Source organism: Cucurbita maxima, unplaced genomic scaffold (genome assembly GCF_002738345.1).
Source record: "Cucurbita maxima cultivar Rimu unplaced genomic scaffold, Cmax_1.0 Cma_Scf00006, whole genome shotgun sequence".
Lineage (NCBI taxonomy): Eukaryota > Viridiplantae > Streptophyta > Magnoliopsida > Cucurbitales > Cucurbitaceae > Cucurbita > Cucurbita maxima.
In genome coordinates, this window is record NW_019272022.1 from 1,599,943 (window position 1) to 1,617,287 (window position 17,345).

At 37.4% G+C, this 17,345-nt stretch overlaps 2 protein-coding genes across 3 annotated transcripts in view; one reads left to right on the forward strand and one right to left on the reverse strand.

Annotated features, from left to right (window-relative positions):
* The window catches only part of LOC111480514 (kinesin-like protein KIN-14F), a 9,612-nt gene extending 1,173 nt beyond the window's left edge, over nt 1–8,439 (forward strand). For both annotated transcript variants that reach the window (XM_023125599.1, XM_023125598.1), the window contains exons 3-18: nt 906–1,069; nt 1,224–1,367; nt 1,452–1,808; nt 1,886–1,954; nt 2,030–2,245; nt 2,817–2,898; nt 2,981–3,076; nt 3,153–3,305; nt 3,379–3,485; nt 3,551–3,729; nt 4,407–4,571; nt 4,649–4,902; nt 4,973–5,136; nt 5,222–5,416; nt 6,252–6,700; nt 8,184–8,439. In XM_023125599.1, the coding sequence (XP_022981367.1) occupies nt 906–1,069; nt 1,224–1,367; nt 1,452–1,808; nt 1,886–1,954; nt 2,030–2,245; nt 2,817–2,898; nt 2,981–3,076; nt 3,153–3,305; nt 3,379–3,485; nt 3,551–3,729; nt 4,407–4,571; nt 4,649–4,902; nt 4,973–5,136; nt 5,222–5,416; nt 6,252–6,700; nt 8,184–8,316 (2,927 nt within the window). In that variant the 3' untranslated portion in view covers nt 8,317–8,439. The remainder of the gene's footprint in view (nt 1–905; nt 1,070–1,223; nt 1,368–1,451; nt 1,809–1,885; nt 1,955–2,029; nt 2,246–2,816; nt 2,899–2,980; nt 3,077–3,152; nt 3,306–3,378; nt 3,486–3,550; nt 3,730–4,406; nt 4,572–4,648; nt 4,903–4,972; nt 5,137–5,221; nt 5,417–6,251; nt 6,701–8,183) is intronic.
* A 414-nt stretch (nt 8,440–8,853) lies between these two features.
* Nucleotides 8,854–17,338, reverse strand: LOC111480670 (protein transport protein SFT2). Its single transcript, XM_023125832.1, has 4 exons — nt 16,947–17,338; nt 9,420–9,687; nt 9,230–9,334; nt 8,854–9,135 (listed from the first exon to the last, which is right to left on the reverse strand). Exons 1-4 carry the CDS (start codon nt 17,153–17,155, stop codon nt 9,025–9,027), a joined length of 693 nt encoding a protein of 230 aa, XP_022981600.1. The 5' UTR covers nt 17,156–17,338; the 3' UTR covers nt 8,854–9,024.
* Nucleotides 17,339–17,345: the final 7 nt, after the last annotated feature.

Here is a 17,345-nt window from a genome sequence, read left to right on the forward strand (position 1 = left end):
AAAAAAAAAAAAAAAAAAAAAAAAAAAAAAAAAAAAAAAAAAAAAAAAAAAAAAAAAAAAAAAAAAAAAAAAAAAAAAAAAAAAAAAAAAAAAAAAAATATATATATATATATATATATATTTTCTCATATTAAACAAATTAGTTAATTTTCTCATATTAAACAAATTAGTTAATTTAGAGAAGGTAAAGGAAGATTTCTAAAATTTTTAAATATTAGGTTTTAATATTAAAATTTGAATTTCCATAAATGATGTTGTTTTAACATATATTCTGACCTAGATTCATTAGGATTTTTTTAAAAAAATAATTTTTTTAAATAAAAACTATAATAAAAAAATAAAAACTTTAAAATAACTATTTTTTGAAAGAGAGTAAATTCTCCCCAGTGAATTTTCATTCCGAACCTAAAAATAAGCGAAGCATTTCGTGAGAATGTGGAGTGAAATAGATACCTGTCCTCCGGTCGTGTAAATCTCTAAATGTGAAATTCTTAAAACCTATAAAGTGAAATGAAGTAGGGCTAAAATGGTAATTTGACACTGCAACATATTAAATAATAATTACATATTTATTTCAAAACAATAAATAATAATGACATGTTTGGAAGGGAGAGATAAAGATAGTTCCACTAATTTAGGAAAAGGTGAACAAAACATTAAAGAAAAAAAAGAGAGAGAATCAAAGTGGTGGGAGTAATGTTGCAAATAAACCCAGAATTTCCCTTCAACTAATCCGGGCCATCTTCTAAAGAGATTGGTCCAAATTTTCAGCCCAAACAAGGAACATAATTCCTTTTTATTATTGATCTTTTTGAACAGAACAATTATTTTTGAAAAGAGGAGGAGGAGCTCTGTAACAAACTTATGTTCTGTTATTGCTATTTGTAATGGTGATGTATTTTCAGCATTGAGGAGGAATCAAGCAGTAGAATGGCTACGCCAAATGGATCATGGAGCATTAGGAGTACTATCGAAGGAGCCCTCAGAAGAAGAGTTCTGTCTCGCTCTTCGCAATGGCCTTATCCTCTGCATCGTCCTCAACAAAGTAAACCCCGGTGTTGTTCCCAAGGTCCTAATATACTTCTTAATGTTATTGATTTCATTCTTCTTGTGAATAGTTAAAGTGGTGATGAAAAACCTAAGATCCCCATTAAAGAACGAAACAAAAGGTTTTAAAAATTATGAGGGGTTTTTAAACTGAGGTTCTTATTTGTTTATAATAGGTAGTGGAGAGTCCAGTTCTGACAGTTCAATCAACCGAAGGAGCTGCTCAATCTGCAATCCAGTATTTTGAAAACATGAGGAACTTCTTGGAGGCAGTTAAAAACATGAAGCTCTTGACATTCGAAGCTTCCGACTTGGAAAAGGTTCTAACCCTCTTCCTTTATCTTCTCTTGGCTGCACATTTTCACTGAAAATGTTCATGTTTTGATGGAATTTGATGTGTGTAGGGAGGTACTTCAGGTAAAGTTGTGGAGTGTATTCTTTGCTTGAAAGGATATTATGAGTGGAAACAAGCTGGTGGGATTGGCGTTTGGAGATATGGAGGAACTGTACGGATCACTTCTCTTGCCAAAAGTTCACCATCCGTGACTGGAACTGAGAGTACAGACGAGTCGGTAGATGAATCGGATTCGTCTCGGTTCGAGCAGCTACTAGACTTCCTCCATCTTTCTAATGAAGTTTCAGTTGAAGAATCAAGAACTTGCCGTGCTCTTGCTTTTCTTTTTGATCGTTTTGGACTCAAACTTCTACAAGCTTACCTTAAAGAGACTAACGAAGTTGAAGATTGGCCTTTAAATGCAATGGTAGGGTAAGGTCCTTTTTGGCATCAAATAGTTTAATTCTAAGTTTAAGCAATTGAAACTAACATTGAATCTGATAGGTGATTGATGCACTACTTAACAAGGTTGTCAAGGATTTTTCTGCACTGCTTATGTCTCAAGGCACTCAGGTACGTGATAGAACATTCAACAAAATGCATTGTAGTTCTAAGAGTTCTTAAGTTTTATCTCTTTTTTTTCTACAGCTTGGGCTCTTTCTGAAAAAGATATTGAAAAGTGAATTAAGTTCATTATCCAAATCTGAATTCATAGAAGCAATTTCTCGATACATCAGTCAAAGAGCTAATATGGCATCAAGTGATATCTCCAAATTCTGTGTTTGTGGAGGAAAACGTGAGGTTATTCATAGGACTGCTTTTGGCCATGAAGAACAAGTTCGTGCTCAACAGAATCAAATTCAGGTTTTAATGCTTACTGTATATATATATGTGATATCCCACATTGGTTGGGAGGAGAACGAAACATCCTTTATAACGGTGTGGAAACCTTTCCCTAGTAGACACGTTTCAAAACTTTGAGGGGAAGCCTGGAAGGGAAAGCCCAAAGAGCACAATATCTGCTAGCGGTGGGTCTGGGCCGTTACAAATGGTATCAGAGCCAGACATCGGGCGATGTGCCAACGAGGAGGCTGTTCCCCGAAGGGGGGTGCCAGTAAGGACGCTGGACCCCGAAAGGGGGTGGATTTGGTGGGGGTCCCACATTGATTGGAAAAAGAAACGAGTGCTAGCGAGGACGCTGGGCCCTAAAGGGGGGGTGGATTGTGATATCTCACATTGGTTGGGGAGGAGAACGAAACACCCTTTATAAAGGTGTGGAAACCTTTCCCTAGCAGATGTGTTAAAGCCTTGAGGGGAAGCCCGAAAGGGAAAGCCCAAAGAGGACAATATCTCCTAGCAGTGGGTATGGGCCGTTACAATTTATATGCGTTGTTTTGTGTAGATTTATAATAGATTTGATTTGGTTGCTCTTCAGGAGCTAAACTCAGCATTTCAAGAAACCAAGCTTGAAGTTAAACACATACAGTCCCAATGGAATGAGGAAGTTGAAAGGCTTGGTGATATTTTTTCCCCCTTATTCAATTGCTTCCTTTGAGGCCGTATGAACTTAATATGCTTACTTTCTGTTTATTTTCATAGAACATCATCTCAAGGGCCTTGAGATGGCTTCCTCTTCTTACCACAAGGTCTTGGAAGAGAATCGTATACTTTACAATCAAGTTCAAGACCTTAAAGGTAATTAACAATTTACTTCGTTCATGTTATGAACATGTTCTTGCCGTGTCGATGTCCTAATTGTTTGTAAACATAGGAACAATAAGGGTATACTGTAGAGTGAGGCCTTTCTTGCCAGGACAAGCCAACCAGCATTCTACTGTTGACTATATTGGAGAAAATGGGAACATAATGATTGGAAGAAGAGTATTTTCCTTCAATAAAGTCTATGGAACTAATGTTACCCAAGGTATCAAATAGTTGAATCAAATACTAATAGTTGAATATTATCACTTAAGATAAGCGCTAACAAATTTTTGCAGGAGAAATATATATGGATACTCAACCATTGATCAGATCTGTTCTTGATGGTTTTAATGTATGCATCTTTGCATATGGACAAACGGGCTCGGGAAAGACATACACAATGGTAAACACTAACGAATTCTTTATCTCCTTTAAGACAGGCAAGTTTTTATATTCATTTTCTTGCAGAGTGGCCCAGATTTGATGAGTGAGGACACATGGGGTGTTAATTATCGAGCTCTCAATGACTTATTCCAAATATCAAATGCAAGATTGGATATGATAAAATATGAAGTTGGTGTTCAAATGATTGAAATATACAACGAGCAAGTGAGAGATTTGTTAGTCAGTGATGGCTCAAACAGAAGATATCCTTTTAAAACATCAGTTGCTGAGTAAATTTTGTGCATATGACCACGAGGATGGTTGGGAGGAGGTCCCATGTTGACTAACTTAGGAAATGATCATGAGTTTATAAGTAAGGAATACATCTCTATTGGTATGAGGCCTTTTGGGGAAGCCCAAAGCAAAGCCATGAGAGCTTATGCTCAACGTGGACAATATCATACCATACCATTGTAGAGATTCGTGATTCCTAACATAGTATCAGAGTCATGCCATTAATTTATTCATGTCAATAGAATCCTCAAGTGTCGAACAAAGAAGTTGTGAGCCTCGAAGATGTAGTCAAAAGTGACTCAAGTGTTGAACAAAGGGTGTACTTTGTTTAAGGACTCTAGAGAAGGAGTCGAGCCTCGATTAAGGGGAGGCTGTGTTCGAGGGCTCCATAGGCCTCAGGGGAGGTTCTATAGCGTACTTTGTTCGAGGGGAGGATTGTTGGGAGGGAGTCCCACATTGGCGAATTAGGGAATGATCATGGATTTATAAGTAAGAAATACATCTCCATTGGTATGAACCCTTTTGGGAAAGCCATAAACAAAGCTACGAGAGTTTATGCTCAAAGTGGACCATATCATACCATTGTAGAGAGTCGTTATTACTAACACACCTCTATGATTATATTCATTTTCTTAACAGCTTGAACGTTAGATATACGAAACAACTCTCAACTAAGTGGCCTTAATGTACCTGATGCAAGCTGGGTTCCTGTGACATGCACTCAAGATGTTCTTCATTTGATGAACATTGGCCACAGTAATCGAGCTATCGGTGCTACGGCGTTAAACGAACGAAGTAGTCGTTCACATAGGTAGAAGCTTTTCTCTTCTTGATTTAATCCTACAAAACTGGGCTCTGTCTAAATGTTTATGCATGATCTTGTTGTAGTGTTTTAATAGTTCATGCTCTTGGGAAAGATTTGGTGTCCGGATCCACCATTAGGGGGCGTCTTCATCTAGTTGATCTAGCTGGTAGTGAAAGAGTGGACAAATCTGAAGCTGTTGGTGACAGATTAAAGGAAGCACAACATATAAACAAATCCCTGTCTGCACTTGGAGATGTGATATCTGCTCTTGCACAAAAGAGTGCTCATATCCCTTACAGAAATAGCAAGCTTACTCAACTCCTTCAAGATTCTTTAGGTAACCTTTCTTTTTTTTGCCTTTTTCTTGGCTAGTTTATAATATGTGCTACATTTTCCTTGAAGAACAGGTGGACAAGCTAAGACATTGATGTTTGTACATATAAATTCCGAGGTCGATGCACTTGGAGAGACGATTAGCACGCTTAAGTTTGCTGAGAGAGTTGCCTCCATTGAATTAGGTGCAGCTCGTTGTAACAAAGAAAACAGTCAAATCCGAGAGCTTAAAGACGAGGTTAGTTCTGTATGCATTAGTGTTTACTCCATTGTGTACGAGAGTGTCCTACTAACCAAACTTTGTGCTTCATATTTTTGTTTAGATATCGAATCTTAAATCAGCTTTAGAGAGTAAGGATACAGAGCTTGAACAGCTAAAGGGTGGCAATGCTCGAGCTCTTGGACACAATCAGAAGCCAAGAACTGCCTCGCCCTTTCGTGTTCTAAGACATGGTACTAATGGAGGTGCTAAGCCTGAACATAGTCAACGGCCTCTGGATGATACTAAAACTTTGAAGGTAAGCAAATGTGTTCGATGATTCTTTTGTTAAAATATCATTACTAGTCCAATAGAGTCTAGACCAGTAATGGTACAAGCCTATTGTTTATTTATTTTAGGAAAATGATTTAAGTATTTTAGGAAAGATTTAGATATTTTAGGAATAAATTGTTTAGTCTCTACTATAAATACCCCTCCACCCTACCTTGGTTTTCATCCCAAGATATACAAAGCACGTGGACACCCCTAGGCTCTGCTCTTGCTTGCTTTCATGTACACGTCTTACCTATTGCGTAAGGGAGAAAAAGACTGAATGTGTGAAGTGGGAGGTTAGAAGGGAACTTCTCCCCTTGTCTGTCATCTGCGATCAATGTACTCAATTTATCTTGATTTGGGCAGTCACGGGCTTTTTGAGGTCCTCCACAAATGGAACAACCACAACCCTTCTTTGTTAGGTTTACTAGGTTAGAGTGTAGTAGTTTCTACAGAGTGTTTCTCGATTGGTCTTAATAAAGAGTGCGAGTGTTTCCCACAAAGAGTTGTGTTCAACAATCTAGTATCAGAGCTAGACACCGAGCGGTGTGCCAGCGAGGACTCTGGGCCCCCAAGGGTGGTGGATTGTGAGATCCCACATTGGTTTGAGAGGGGAACAAACGTGGAAACCTCTATCCCTAGTAGACGTGTTTTAAAACTTTTTTGGGAAGCCCAAAGCAAAGCCATGAGAGCTTATGCTCAAAGTGGATAATATCATACCATCGTGGAGAGTCGTGATTTCTAACACTTGGCTATTTCTAAAACCAAGACAAAACTAATCTCTTTTGTTATATGTTTTGACAACATTTTGATGATATCAGGCTAGAAGCTGCTCTTCAGGAAAGCAAAGAAGGTCAAGATTTCCCTCAACATTCACAGAGAAAGATGCAATAAAAATGAGATTGTTAGGTGAAGAGAAATCAACAACAAGTTCAAGCTCTGGAAATCCAAGGTCACCATCTCCACCAGTTAGGAGATCAATATCAACAGATAGAGGTGCCCTTTTAAGAAACAAGGTTAAGAAAGAGACGAACGAGAACCAACCAATAGCAAAGCCTACATCATTTCTTGATATCCAAAAAGTAATGGGCTCAACAAAGAAGAAACAACTAGTTTGCCAAGAAAAAAATGAGCAAGATTCAAGAAAGAGTGACTTCTCTGAGATGGAGAATGACCAGTTTCTTGGGGGAATGCCTCTTGGTGGTGCTTTGAAGGTGAAAAAAGCTTGTCACAACTTCCCGAGGAACTCTCAGAATCTGGACCCACCAAGGTAAACTTAGTTACAACGTTACTTTTGATTCCATGTTAAATTAAATCTAAAAGTTTAATGGAGATCCCACATCAGTAGGGGAGAACGAAACACCCTTTATAAGGGTGTGGAAACCTCTCCCGTGTTTTAAAAACTTTGAGGAGAACCCCGAAGGGAAAAGTCCAAAGAGGACAATATCTGTTAGCAGTGGGCTTGAGCCATAATAAATTTAATTATATCAACACTTTAATACTCCCCTCGTTAGCAGGCTTAGAAATCTATAAAAAGGCAAACAAATGGAAATCAATATTAGTTGAGAAGAAAATGACACTAGAGGAGCTTGAACACACATTCCATGCTTTACGATGTCAAAACATCACTAAACCTAAAATCTTTAAGTGAATAGGTTATGGTTGTTTTAGTTTTAACAATACTTTTAACGATGTAGATTAGGGTAAAGATCTTAGGCTTAGCAAGGGTTTAACTAGCAAGGATTGTTAGGAATCACGGACCTCCACAATGGTATGATAATGTTTACTTTGAGCATACGCTTTCATAGCTTTGCTTTTGCTTTCCCCAAAAGACCTCTTAGCAATAGAGATGTATTCTTACTTATAAATCTATGATCATTCCCTTAATTAGCGAATGTAAGACTCCCTCCCAACCATTCTCAACAATCCTCCCTTCGAACAAAGTACACCATAGAGCCTCTCCTGGAGGTCTATGAAGCCTTCGAACAACCTCCCCTTAATTGAGACTCGATTCCTTCTCTGGAGCCCTCGAACAAAGTACACCCTTTGTTCGACACTTGAGTCACTTTTGACTACACCTTCAAGACTCACAACTTTTTTGTTTGACACTGAGAATTCTATTGATATGGCTAAGTTAAGGGCATGACTTTAATATCATTTGTAACAGCCCAAACCCACTACTAGTAGATATTGTCATTTTTGAACTTTTCCTTTCGGGATTCCCCTCAAGGTTTTTAAAACGCGTCTACTAGGGGAAGGTTATTAAAAAATTATCGTTCCTTTCTCTAACCAACGTGGGATCTCACAATGCATCCTCTTCGAGGCCCAACGTTCTTATTGACACTCGTTCCTCTTTCTAATCGATGTGAGATCTCACAATCCACCACCATTCGGGGCCCAGCGTCCTCTCTGACATACCATTCTGTGTCTGGTTCTGATACCATGTTAGAAATCACGGAACTCTATAATGATATGATATTGTTCACTTTGAGCATAAATTCTCATGGCTTTTCTTTTGGTTTTCCAAAAGGCCTTATACCAATAACGATGTATTCATTATAAACCCCATCATTCCCTTAGTCAACGTGGGACGTCCAACCAACAATCCTCAACAAGGATTTTTAAGCCGAAGTAATGTATGAGCCTACGCCTAGAAGATATATAAATTAATTATTAAATTAACAGAGATTTTGCCCAAGAAATGATGTTCTCTCTATTTATTAACAGAGTTTTTGTGGTTTATTATGGAACAGAGTACAAGTTGGGGCTGTTGAAACTTTGCTAAGAACAAGTAGAGTTGAGAATGGGAGTCGCAATCAAAACAAAGTCAGCAATGGATCAATGCCTGAATTTGGAAGAAGCAGATCTACAACTCGCAGGAAATGAACACTGAAAATATATTTGTAGCTATATCTGATTTGATTGATTGATTGATTGATTTTTTTCTTCTTTTTTTTACGTTGTTATTCTTTGTATATCAATTATAATTCTAAAAAAATCTGGTTGAAATGGGGTGCTCTCTGGATGCTGGTGTGTTGGAGTTTGAGGGCTTTGAAATTTCCTTATCTTTACACACTTATTTTAAAACTCTAATGAATATTAATTAATTTTCCTTTGTATAGCCTTGATTTTTTTCGGTTTCAATTTAGGTTGGATTAAATATTTTAAAAAATAAAAATTTGGTTCGATTTTCTAATCGACATTTTTTTATCGGGTCATCCCGACCAATCCAAAAATAGGATTATAACCCAACACTATCATTTAAAAAAAAATGTTTGTAATCAATATTAGTAATGTATTATGACTTATAAATGTTTAATATTTGAATTTTACAAAATTTTAATGTAAGAGATATATTTACTAATTTCTCTCTCTCTCCACAGTTTCTGAGAAGCTCAGTCAATATGATAATGGAGATGAAACAATCAGAAAACAACACAGAAAAATGGTGCCTGCTGCTAATATTTTTGGTTTCTACATACACCAACATGTTATGCATCATTTCCAACAAAAAATAACTCAAATTAACATGGATCTCTCTAATCAGTAGAGAAATGTGCAGTGTGCCGAGCATAAGCCATATGACTGTCGAGATCACCTACCGAAACATCTCATTACCGACGACGTAAGAGCAGACGACAGAAACTTCATCCCAGTAGACCCGCCAGGAAAATAGGAAACAGCGTAGTATGCAAGTGCAAGAACCTGGAGTAACACCAAAACGTTTCAATTCGGACCTATACGAAATGGAACAGTAAATGCATTATGGGAATAAAATTTGGAAGAATGATGAAGATACCTGTAATACAGAGAAGAACACTGAGAGAACGTAGCTGTGAAGCCCCATGGAAACATATAAAGTGCCCAACATACTACCAATAAAGATGGCGGTAAAAGGAAGTCTCTGAATCATGAAGCCAAGGAACAAATCAGCTAAAATAATGGGAGGGTGGCGGTAAAAAATGTATTTACATTTAGGGAAAAGTTACCTCTTTAGAGAACATATGAGCAAGCTGATTCTGTGGACCCTTGAGTGCAAAGAAGGATCCAATGATGAAGCAGCAGCCAAGAGTAAAGCAGATGGCGAACTTTTGAGGCATAAGAACCATGACAGGGAGGAACATGGTGAACGCAATGAAGATAAAGAAAACCCCAGTTGCTAGAAACAAACCAAAATACATCAGGGCTTTTCCTGAGGGAACGTTACTAGTGGCCGACTGGAAGTTTCCGGGAAGTTCTCTCACTCCTTTCGAAACCCTATAGAAGGATTAAATCACGAAATAATCAGAAAATTATATGAATTAAACAAAGTGAAAGATGTGAATAAATGCCCTTTTTAGAGAAATGGTTGACGAGAGTTCCTCGAATGGTTTTATGAAAATCCTGAAATATCAGGCAAAAATGAGGTGTTGTAAAGGATACTATCATTGAACTTGGAAGTAGTCCTTTTGGAAGAAGCCCCAAGCTATCTTGGATGTGACATAGAATGTGAGATCACACATCGATTGGAGAAGGGGGAGAGGGGGTGGATTGTCAGATCCCCCGAACAAAACATTCTTTATAAGGGTGTGAAAACTTCTCCATAGTAGACGCGTTTTAAAAACCTTGAGAGGAAGTCTGAAAGGAAAAGCCCAAAGAGGACAATATCTACTAGTGGTGAACTTGGGCCATTACATAGAAGCTTGAAATGTTGATCAGACAGCCTTAATCTCGTTTAGTGCTTCTGCTGGTTTTGCTTTTCTTTGGAGCGAAACGAATCTAAAAGTCACGAAGGCTTTGAAGGTAAGGCTTTTATACACTACGAAATTTAAGCTCGCTGATAATTCTTATCTGTGAGCTCCTCAAGTGTTTATGGACCTGTTCTTTACCATGTGTAATACTCCAAGCTCACTGTTAGCAAATATTGTCCTCTTTAGGCTTTCCCTTTTGGGCTTCCCCTCCCCTCAAGGTTTTGAAATGCATCTACTAGAAAGAGACTTCCACTTATAAGGAATGCTGTGTTTCCCTCTCCAACGAAGGTGGGACCTCACACTATGACAGAAAGCATTTCTAATAGGAAATTGAGAATTTGGCTCAGCTCATTAGAAGTGCCTTCATCGGTTGGAAAACTTTCAATATCTATAGTTAAAGCACCGCGCATTCCCTTCCTTACATGATTTTTGGTGGAAGAGCTGCAATGCTCAAGGATGGCCAGGCTAGCCTTCCAGTTTACTCAGTAACTAAACACTCAGAAGACTCCACCAAGGAGATGAAAGGAGCGAGGACAAATGCACAGGGATTGTTTAATAAAAGCAGGGTCCTGTCTGCTTTTATTTTTGTAACATCCGCTTATCGACCGCTCGATTCACAAGAGTTACTACTAACATTGACAATTTACTCCGAAAATCAGTCATAAAACCAAAACATTTTCATATATAACATGTAAAACCAGTACTTTTTATAACTAAAAAATAACCAAAGTATGTTTTCAACCGTGAGAGCATAGGTACACAAAACAGACTCAGAAATGGATTCACTTTAGTTCCTAGCCCGCTGGTCGTCCTCGGTTGGCTTGTATCATCTATATCTAGAAAGAAAAGTTAAAATAATTTTGATGAGTAATTAATTTACTCAATAAAGAGCTAACTTGTCTTTCACAAATTTATTACTTGTCTTCCCGCTGTTTTTAAGTTTTATACATCATTAACTCCTACTTTCTCTTACTAGGATCATTTGTTCGTTAATAAGATATTTCAGCTACCTCTAGCTTAGGTTACTGATTCTGTATATGCTTATTTAAAATTTTTGGACTCATATGTAAGACTCACTCTCGATCAAATACGGCCCGTCTACTAATTTCTCTAGCGGCCTGTAACATCATATATACTGACGGTCAGGAATACTCATTGTTCCTAACTTAGCACAAAGGGCGTTGGTCAGGAACTCCGTGGGAATTAGTAGACTACAAATAATGCTCCAAATCTTTATAACAAATACCACAACAACTAACTTTAAATCATGACTTGGATAGTTGCATTCATAATCTTTCAACTGTCAAGAGGCATAAACAATAATTCTCCCGTTCTGATGTACGCAACCCAACCCATTTTTAGAGACATCCCTATAAATTACCAAATCTCCAGTACTACAATCAGGTACAATAAGCACTGGTGCTGATGCTCGTCTTTCCTTGAGTTCCTAAAAACTCCTCTCCCAAGCTCGACTCCAATCAAATGTCTTCCCTTTTCTAGTTAACTGAGTCAAAGGCGCTGTAATTTTTGCGAAGTCTTTAATAAATCGACTGTAATATCCTGCTAAACCCAGGAAACTTCTCACCTTAGTAACTGTAGTTGGTCGAGCCCAACCTATAACTGCCACCTTTGTTGGATCAACAACTATGTCATCCTTGGATACCACATGACCAAAGAATACCACCTTTTCACCCAAAACTCACATGTCGAGAATTTTGGCAAATAGTTTATGTTCCCGTATACCAGCAAGACTTTCATCTGTCTTGGAATAAATCAAGATATCATCAATGAACACAATCACAAAAAAATCCAGGAAATCTTGGAATACTCGATTCATCAGCCCCATAAACACAGCAGGGGCGTTAGTCAAACTAAAGGACATCACAACAAACTCATAGTGCCCATAACGAGTACGAAAAGCTGTCTTCAGTATGTCCTCTTCTTTGACTCTTATCTGATGATAACCAGAACAAAAATCAATGTTCAAAAATACTGTTACCCCTTGAAGCTGATCAAACAAGTCATCAATTCATGGGAACGGATACTCATTTTTAATTTTCATTTTGTTTAATTCTCTATAATCAATACAGAGACGTAGTGTACCGTCTTTCTTCTTCACATACAACACTGGAGCTTCCCACGGTGACACACTGTGTCGTATGAACCCCTGGTTCAACAACTCTTGTAGTTGCAGCTTCAATACTTTCAAGATTGTTCCTAACCTCGCACACATTTAGACAGATGAAAGTCTTGATGGTATTACGCGAAGATTAATTATTTGCAAATTCTCGAAATGTGAGTTTTGGCTTCAAACGGCGGTATTCCTTGGTCATGTGGTATCCAAGAATGACCTAGTTGTTGATCCAGCAAAGGTGGAGGCAATTATAGGTTGGGCTCGACCAACTACAGTTACTGAGGTGAGAAGTTTCCTGGGTTTAGCAGGATATTACAGGCAATTTATTAAAGACTTCGCAAAAATTGCAGCGCCTTTGACTCAGTTAACTAGAAAAGGGAAGACATTTGAGTGAAGTCGAACTTGTGAGAGGAGTTTTTAGGAATTCAAGTTAAGACTAGCATCAACACCCGTGCTTACTGTACCTAATAATAGTACTGGAAATCTAGTAATTTATAGTGATGTCCCTAAAAATGAGTTGGGTTGGTACATTAGAACGAGAGAGTTATTGCTTATGTCTCTTGACAATTGAAAGATTATGAATGCAACTATCCAAGTCATGATTTAGAGTTGGCTACTATAGTATTTGCTCTAAAGATTTGGATAAATTATATGTATGGTGAAAAGATACATGTATATGCAGATCACAAAAATCTCAAATATCTATTTACACAGAAGGAGCTAAATATGAGGCAGTGCCGATGGTTGGAGTTAGTGAAGGATCATGATATGCAGATCCTTCATCATCTTGGCAAAACTAATGTAGCAGTTGGTGCTTTGAGTCGTAAAACAACTCACTCATCTACAATGTTGATGAGGCAAACCAACATTCAGATGGAGTTTGAATGAGCTCAGATAGCTGTTTCAGTCAGGGAAACGACAGCTCAGTTAGCTTTTATGACTATCTGCCCGACATTGCAGCAACAAATTATTCAAGGTCACCAAAAGGACCCTTATTTTGCAAAAGTCATGGAGCAACTTGAGACTGAACGAGTCAGAAATTTCTTGATGACAGATGATGGATGTTTGAAGTGGCGGAATCGGACTTGTGTGCCTAACGATGTAAAGATCAAGAGGAAGATTCTATCTGAGGCACAGGAGTCACTCTATACTGTACATCCAGGTGTCACAAAGATGTATCAGGATTTGAAGACATGCTTTTGGTGGCCTGGAATGAGCTGTTGAACATTATAAATATGTGAATGCATGCCATAGATGTAAGCATGCTATATGTGTATATGTTGATAGAAAGGTTATGACTACAGGATATGCTTAGAGTTGTTGAGTCCTTAGCTATTTTTCTAAGTATTGTAGTATATTCATTCCTGCAGAGTTCCTGATTAACATGTTGTGTGCTAAGTTAGGAACAACGAGTATTCCTGACCGTTGGTATGTATAATGTTACAGGCTGCCAGAGAAATTAGTAGATGAGTCGTAATTGATTGAGAGTGAGTCTTACATACAAGTCCAAAAATTCTAAATAAGCATATAAAAAGTCAGTAACCTAAGCTAGAGGTAGCTGAAATACCTTATTAACGAACAAATGATCTTAGTGAAAGAAGTTAGGAATCAATGTTGAATAAAACTTAAAAACAATGAGAAAGATCAGTAATAAACTTGTGAATGACAAGTTAGCAACTTACCGAGTAAATTAATTACTCATCAAAATTATTTTAACTTTTCTTTCCAGGTATAGATGATGCAGGCCGACCGAGGACGAGACCAGCGGGCTAGAGACTATAGGGAATTCATTTCTAAGTCTGTTTTATGTATATGTGCTTTCTCTGTTGAAAACTAATATGATTATTTTTATTTTGTAAAAAGTACTGGATTTACATGTTTTACTTGTTACGTATGAAAATGTTTTGGTTTTTTATGACTGGTTTTCAAAGTAAATGGTCTATGTCAGTGGTAACTCCTATGAATCGAGTGTCGATGAGCAGGTGTTACATTTTATTTTCAATCTTTTACTTTTCCTAAAGATATGATTAATATCTGTCCAGGGTCATGTTCTTCAATATTATCTCTTGCTTAGCTCAATCTAATTTTAATTTCAATTCCAGAGTCTTCAAAGACTTCCAATATGTATTCAAAGGCAAGTTTTCTAAGCAAATCTTCTGCTTGAAAGAAAATCTCAAGCATCCTTGTAACCATCAATTTCTTCTATCAATACAATCTTTCGATCCTAATTCTCTTAATCCGCATTCGATAGACAGATTGTTTGAACTTCGAGAAATTGGTATCAAAGTCAAGTTATCAACAAAGTATCCATTCAATTTCTTCCTTCGATTTTGAGACTAGATCCTCCAATCAATCTCTTTGTTTTAAATTTATTGATACCATCACATTCTAGAAATTTCATCTTTTAGTTCTTAACAATTGTTGTTGGGTGTGTTTGCTCCTTTGTCACCAAGGGTTGTGAGTGGCCAAAAGATGATTCCAAACATCCTCTAACCATTTCTCCCTCCCCTAAAATGCTCTAGTTTCTCCTTAACTGGATATGGCCACATTAGATGGAAGAAAGTAACCTCCAACAGCAATTTATCTTTCTCTTGAAAGAGTAGGTAAATTAAGATCTTGTCAAACATAATACGACGCAACCTTAGCGACGCTAAAACAACTTGAGAAGACTTCAAAATCTTACTAGAATCAATCTAGCAAAATGGCACACCAATATGACATGATTATAATCTTTGAGGTCATCCCATCAAATGGTACACCATGAGGGTAAGAAACGACTAAGGATGGCCTCTGAATGAATACACGGTGTTAGTCCTACATCTAGATACCAACCAAGCAAAAAAAAATTATTTTCTTTTGAATTTGAACTTTCCCACATTTCACAAGAAAGAGGATGTGAAAGAGAGACTTGCAAGAAAAATGCATAATGAACCTCAACACCCCATGCCTAGGATTCAAAATCCAGATTTGGACCTAATGGTCCCAACATCCCCTACGACATGATCACATTACTTACTTCTCGCTCCTAAGAGTGAAGACTATCTCCACAAACCAATACATGTCATTTCAGCCTGTTTTTTCTTTACTCACATGCTTCCTCAGAAAATTCCTAGGAGGTCACCCAATATAGGATAGATCCAAGCAAAGCACGATTAACTTTGGAGTTCTTGTGATTTACCTACCAAAAAGGAAGACGCACTTTGTTGGTATAGGTAGTAACTTTCAATTCTTTTAAGTCATTCTAAGTCATCCTATCCTTAGGATCATTCACATTCAGATGTGTTCTCAGTTCATCTATGTATCCCTCCTTTACTCAGGTGTAACACGACCCATTGTCCAAATTGGTCGAGTGAACCATAAAAAAGAAACACAAATTGTGAAACTAACTAGCAGTTTCCCTTCTAGATGAAATGATAATAAAAGGATAACTCACTGAATGCAGATTATAAAACCAAGAAAAAGGAGCAAATCAGACTGCCATCAAGCCAATGGTCATGATATTCACAAAATCTAACTCAGATGTCATCCTCAACCCTGTGGTGAATAAAATTTAAAAACCTAGGCAAACAATAAGAAATAGCTTTCTAACAATTCCTGAAATTGCTATTACCAACAACTTCAGAATCTCACCCCTTCAAATGCTGCCCCATACATGTTAAAAAAGATCAAGTGCCACAAAGACTTCAAATCTAGAGGGAAGTGCCAAAATTGTTCACATTTAAATAAATTTGGTTTCTATTTCAAACTCTAGCAACCAAAACCAATGGTGACCACTTTATTTTCATTTCGATTTTGAAATTGTTTTAGTAAAAAAAAAATATTTTACTTCAATAGATTTCATTATGGTTCTCCCTCACATCTGTTCATGTCAAGTAATTGAGCCTTCTACAGGCAAACAAAGTCATCTTGTAAATTGGTTGGCCATTTCAATTTCCACAAATAAAGGGGGCTGTTGGAAAATCTACAGAGTAGAAATAAGGATTTTGTGTCAAAATGGATATGGAGTTTCCCAAAAGACAGATTTGTGGCATTACATGATAGCCACTCAGTAAGCCTGGTCTCACTCCTTCACGATCAACATTATCCCAAAAAAAAAAAAAAAAGCCTAAACATTCGAGGGGCTAACGTTAAAAATTGGAAAATGGAAAATTTTCTACATTTGCCCCTAAAGCTCTTAATGCTTACCATGAAGCCCTTAGAAAAATTCATTCTAGCCTCAAGGTTGCTTTAATCTAAGGATTTTCATGGTGCAAATGATTTTATAAACTTTGATAAAATCAGAATGAAAACCAAACTAGTAATAACAAAAGAGATCCAATTACATAACATAATAAAAAAACACAAGAAAAGGAGAACTTTGTTCTTTCCCATATGGAAGCCTTCAAAAAGACTGAACTCCTTTTAACCCAAAAATCTAAACAAGAATGGAAGGATCCAAAGACATTGAAATCAAGACCAAGGCAAATCAAGATTCCGAAGGTTAATGGTAAAACACTTCCCACAAATCCTCATACCCAGCCAACCAAATCATGTCATTTCACAACCTTAAGAGAGAATGTAACAGCCATAGCCAAGTACCAAAATTACAGTAAAAATATACAAAATTCAATACGACATACATCGCTAAGATGCATATAGGATCAGAGACTTACACGCTGAAAGTTCCTGAAACGGTTTCATTGGCAGACCTAACAGCACTTTCGAGATCGAATCCGATTCCCAAATTGGAGCTGCTATCCTCAGAAGCTTGTGATTCTGCGTACGAATTCCAATCAGCCAGCAACGAAGAGGACGATTTGAGTTGATTATCACTCCCACTATTACCCCCTTGCGTGAACCATCCCTGCGCCGCTTTCTGCATCGTTTTCTCAGCTCACAAACAGCCCTTTCCAAATCAAAACGAAAAATAATCGAAAAAAGTTGCAGATTTGCTTTTGATTTGGGAATTTGATATTGGATTGAGGAATCGATATCGGTGGGAGAACGCGACCGATTTTCGCTTGTTTTTCTCAAAGGCAGTAGTAAAGAAGAAGCAGATTCATTACAAAAGA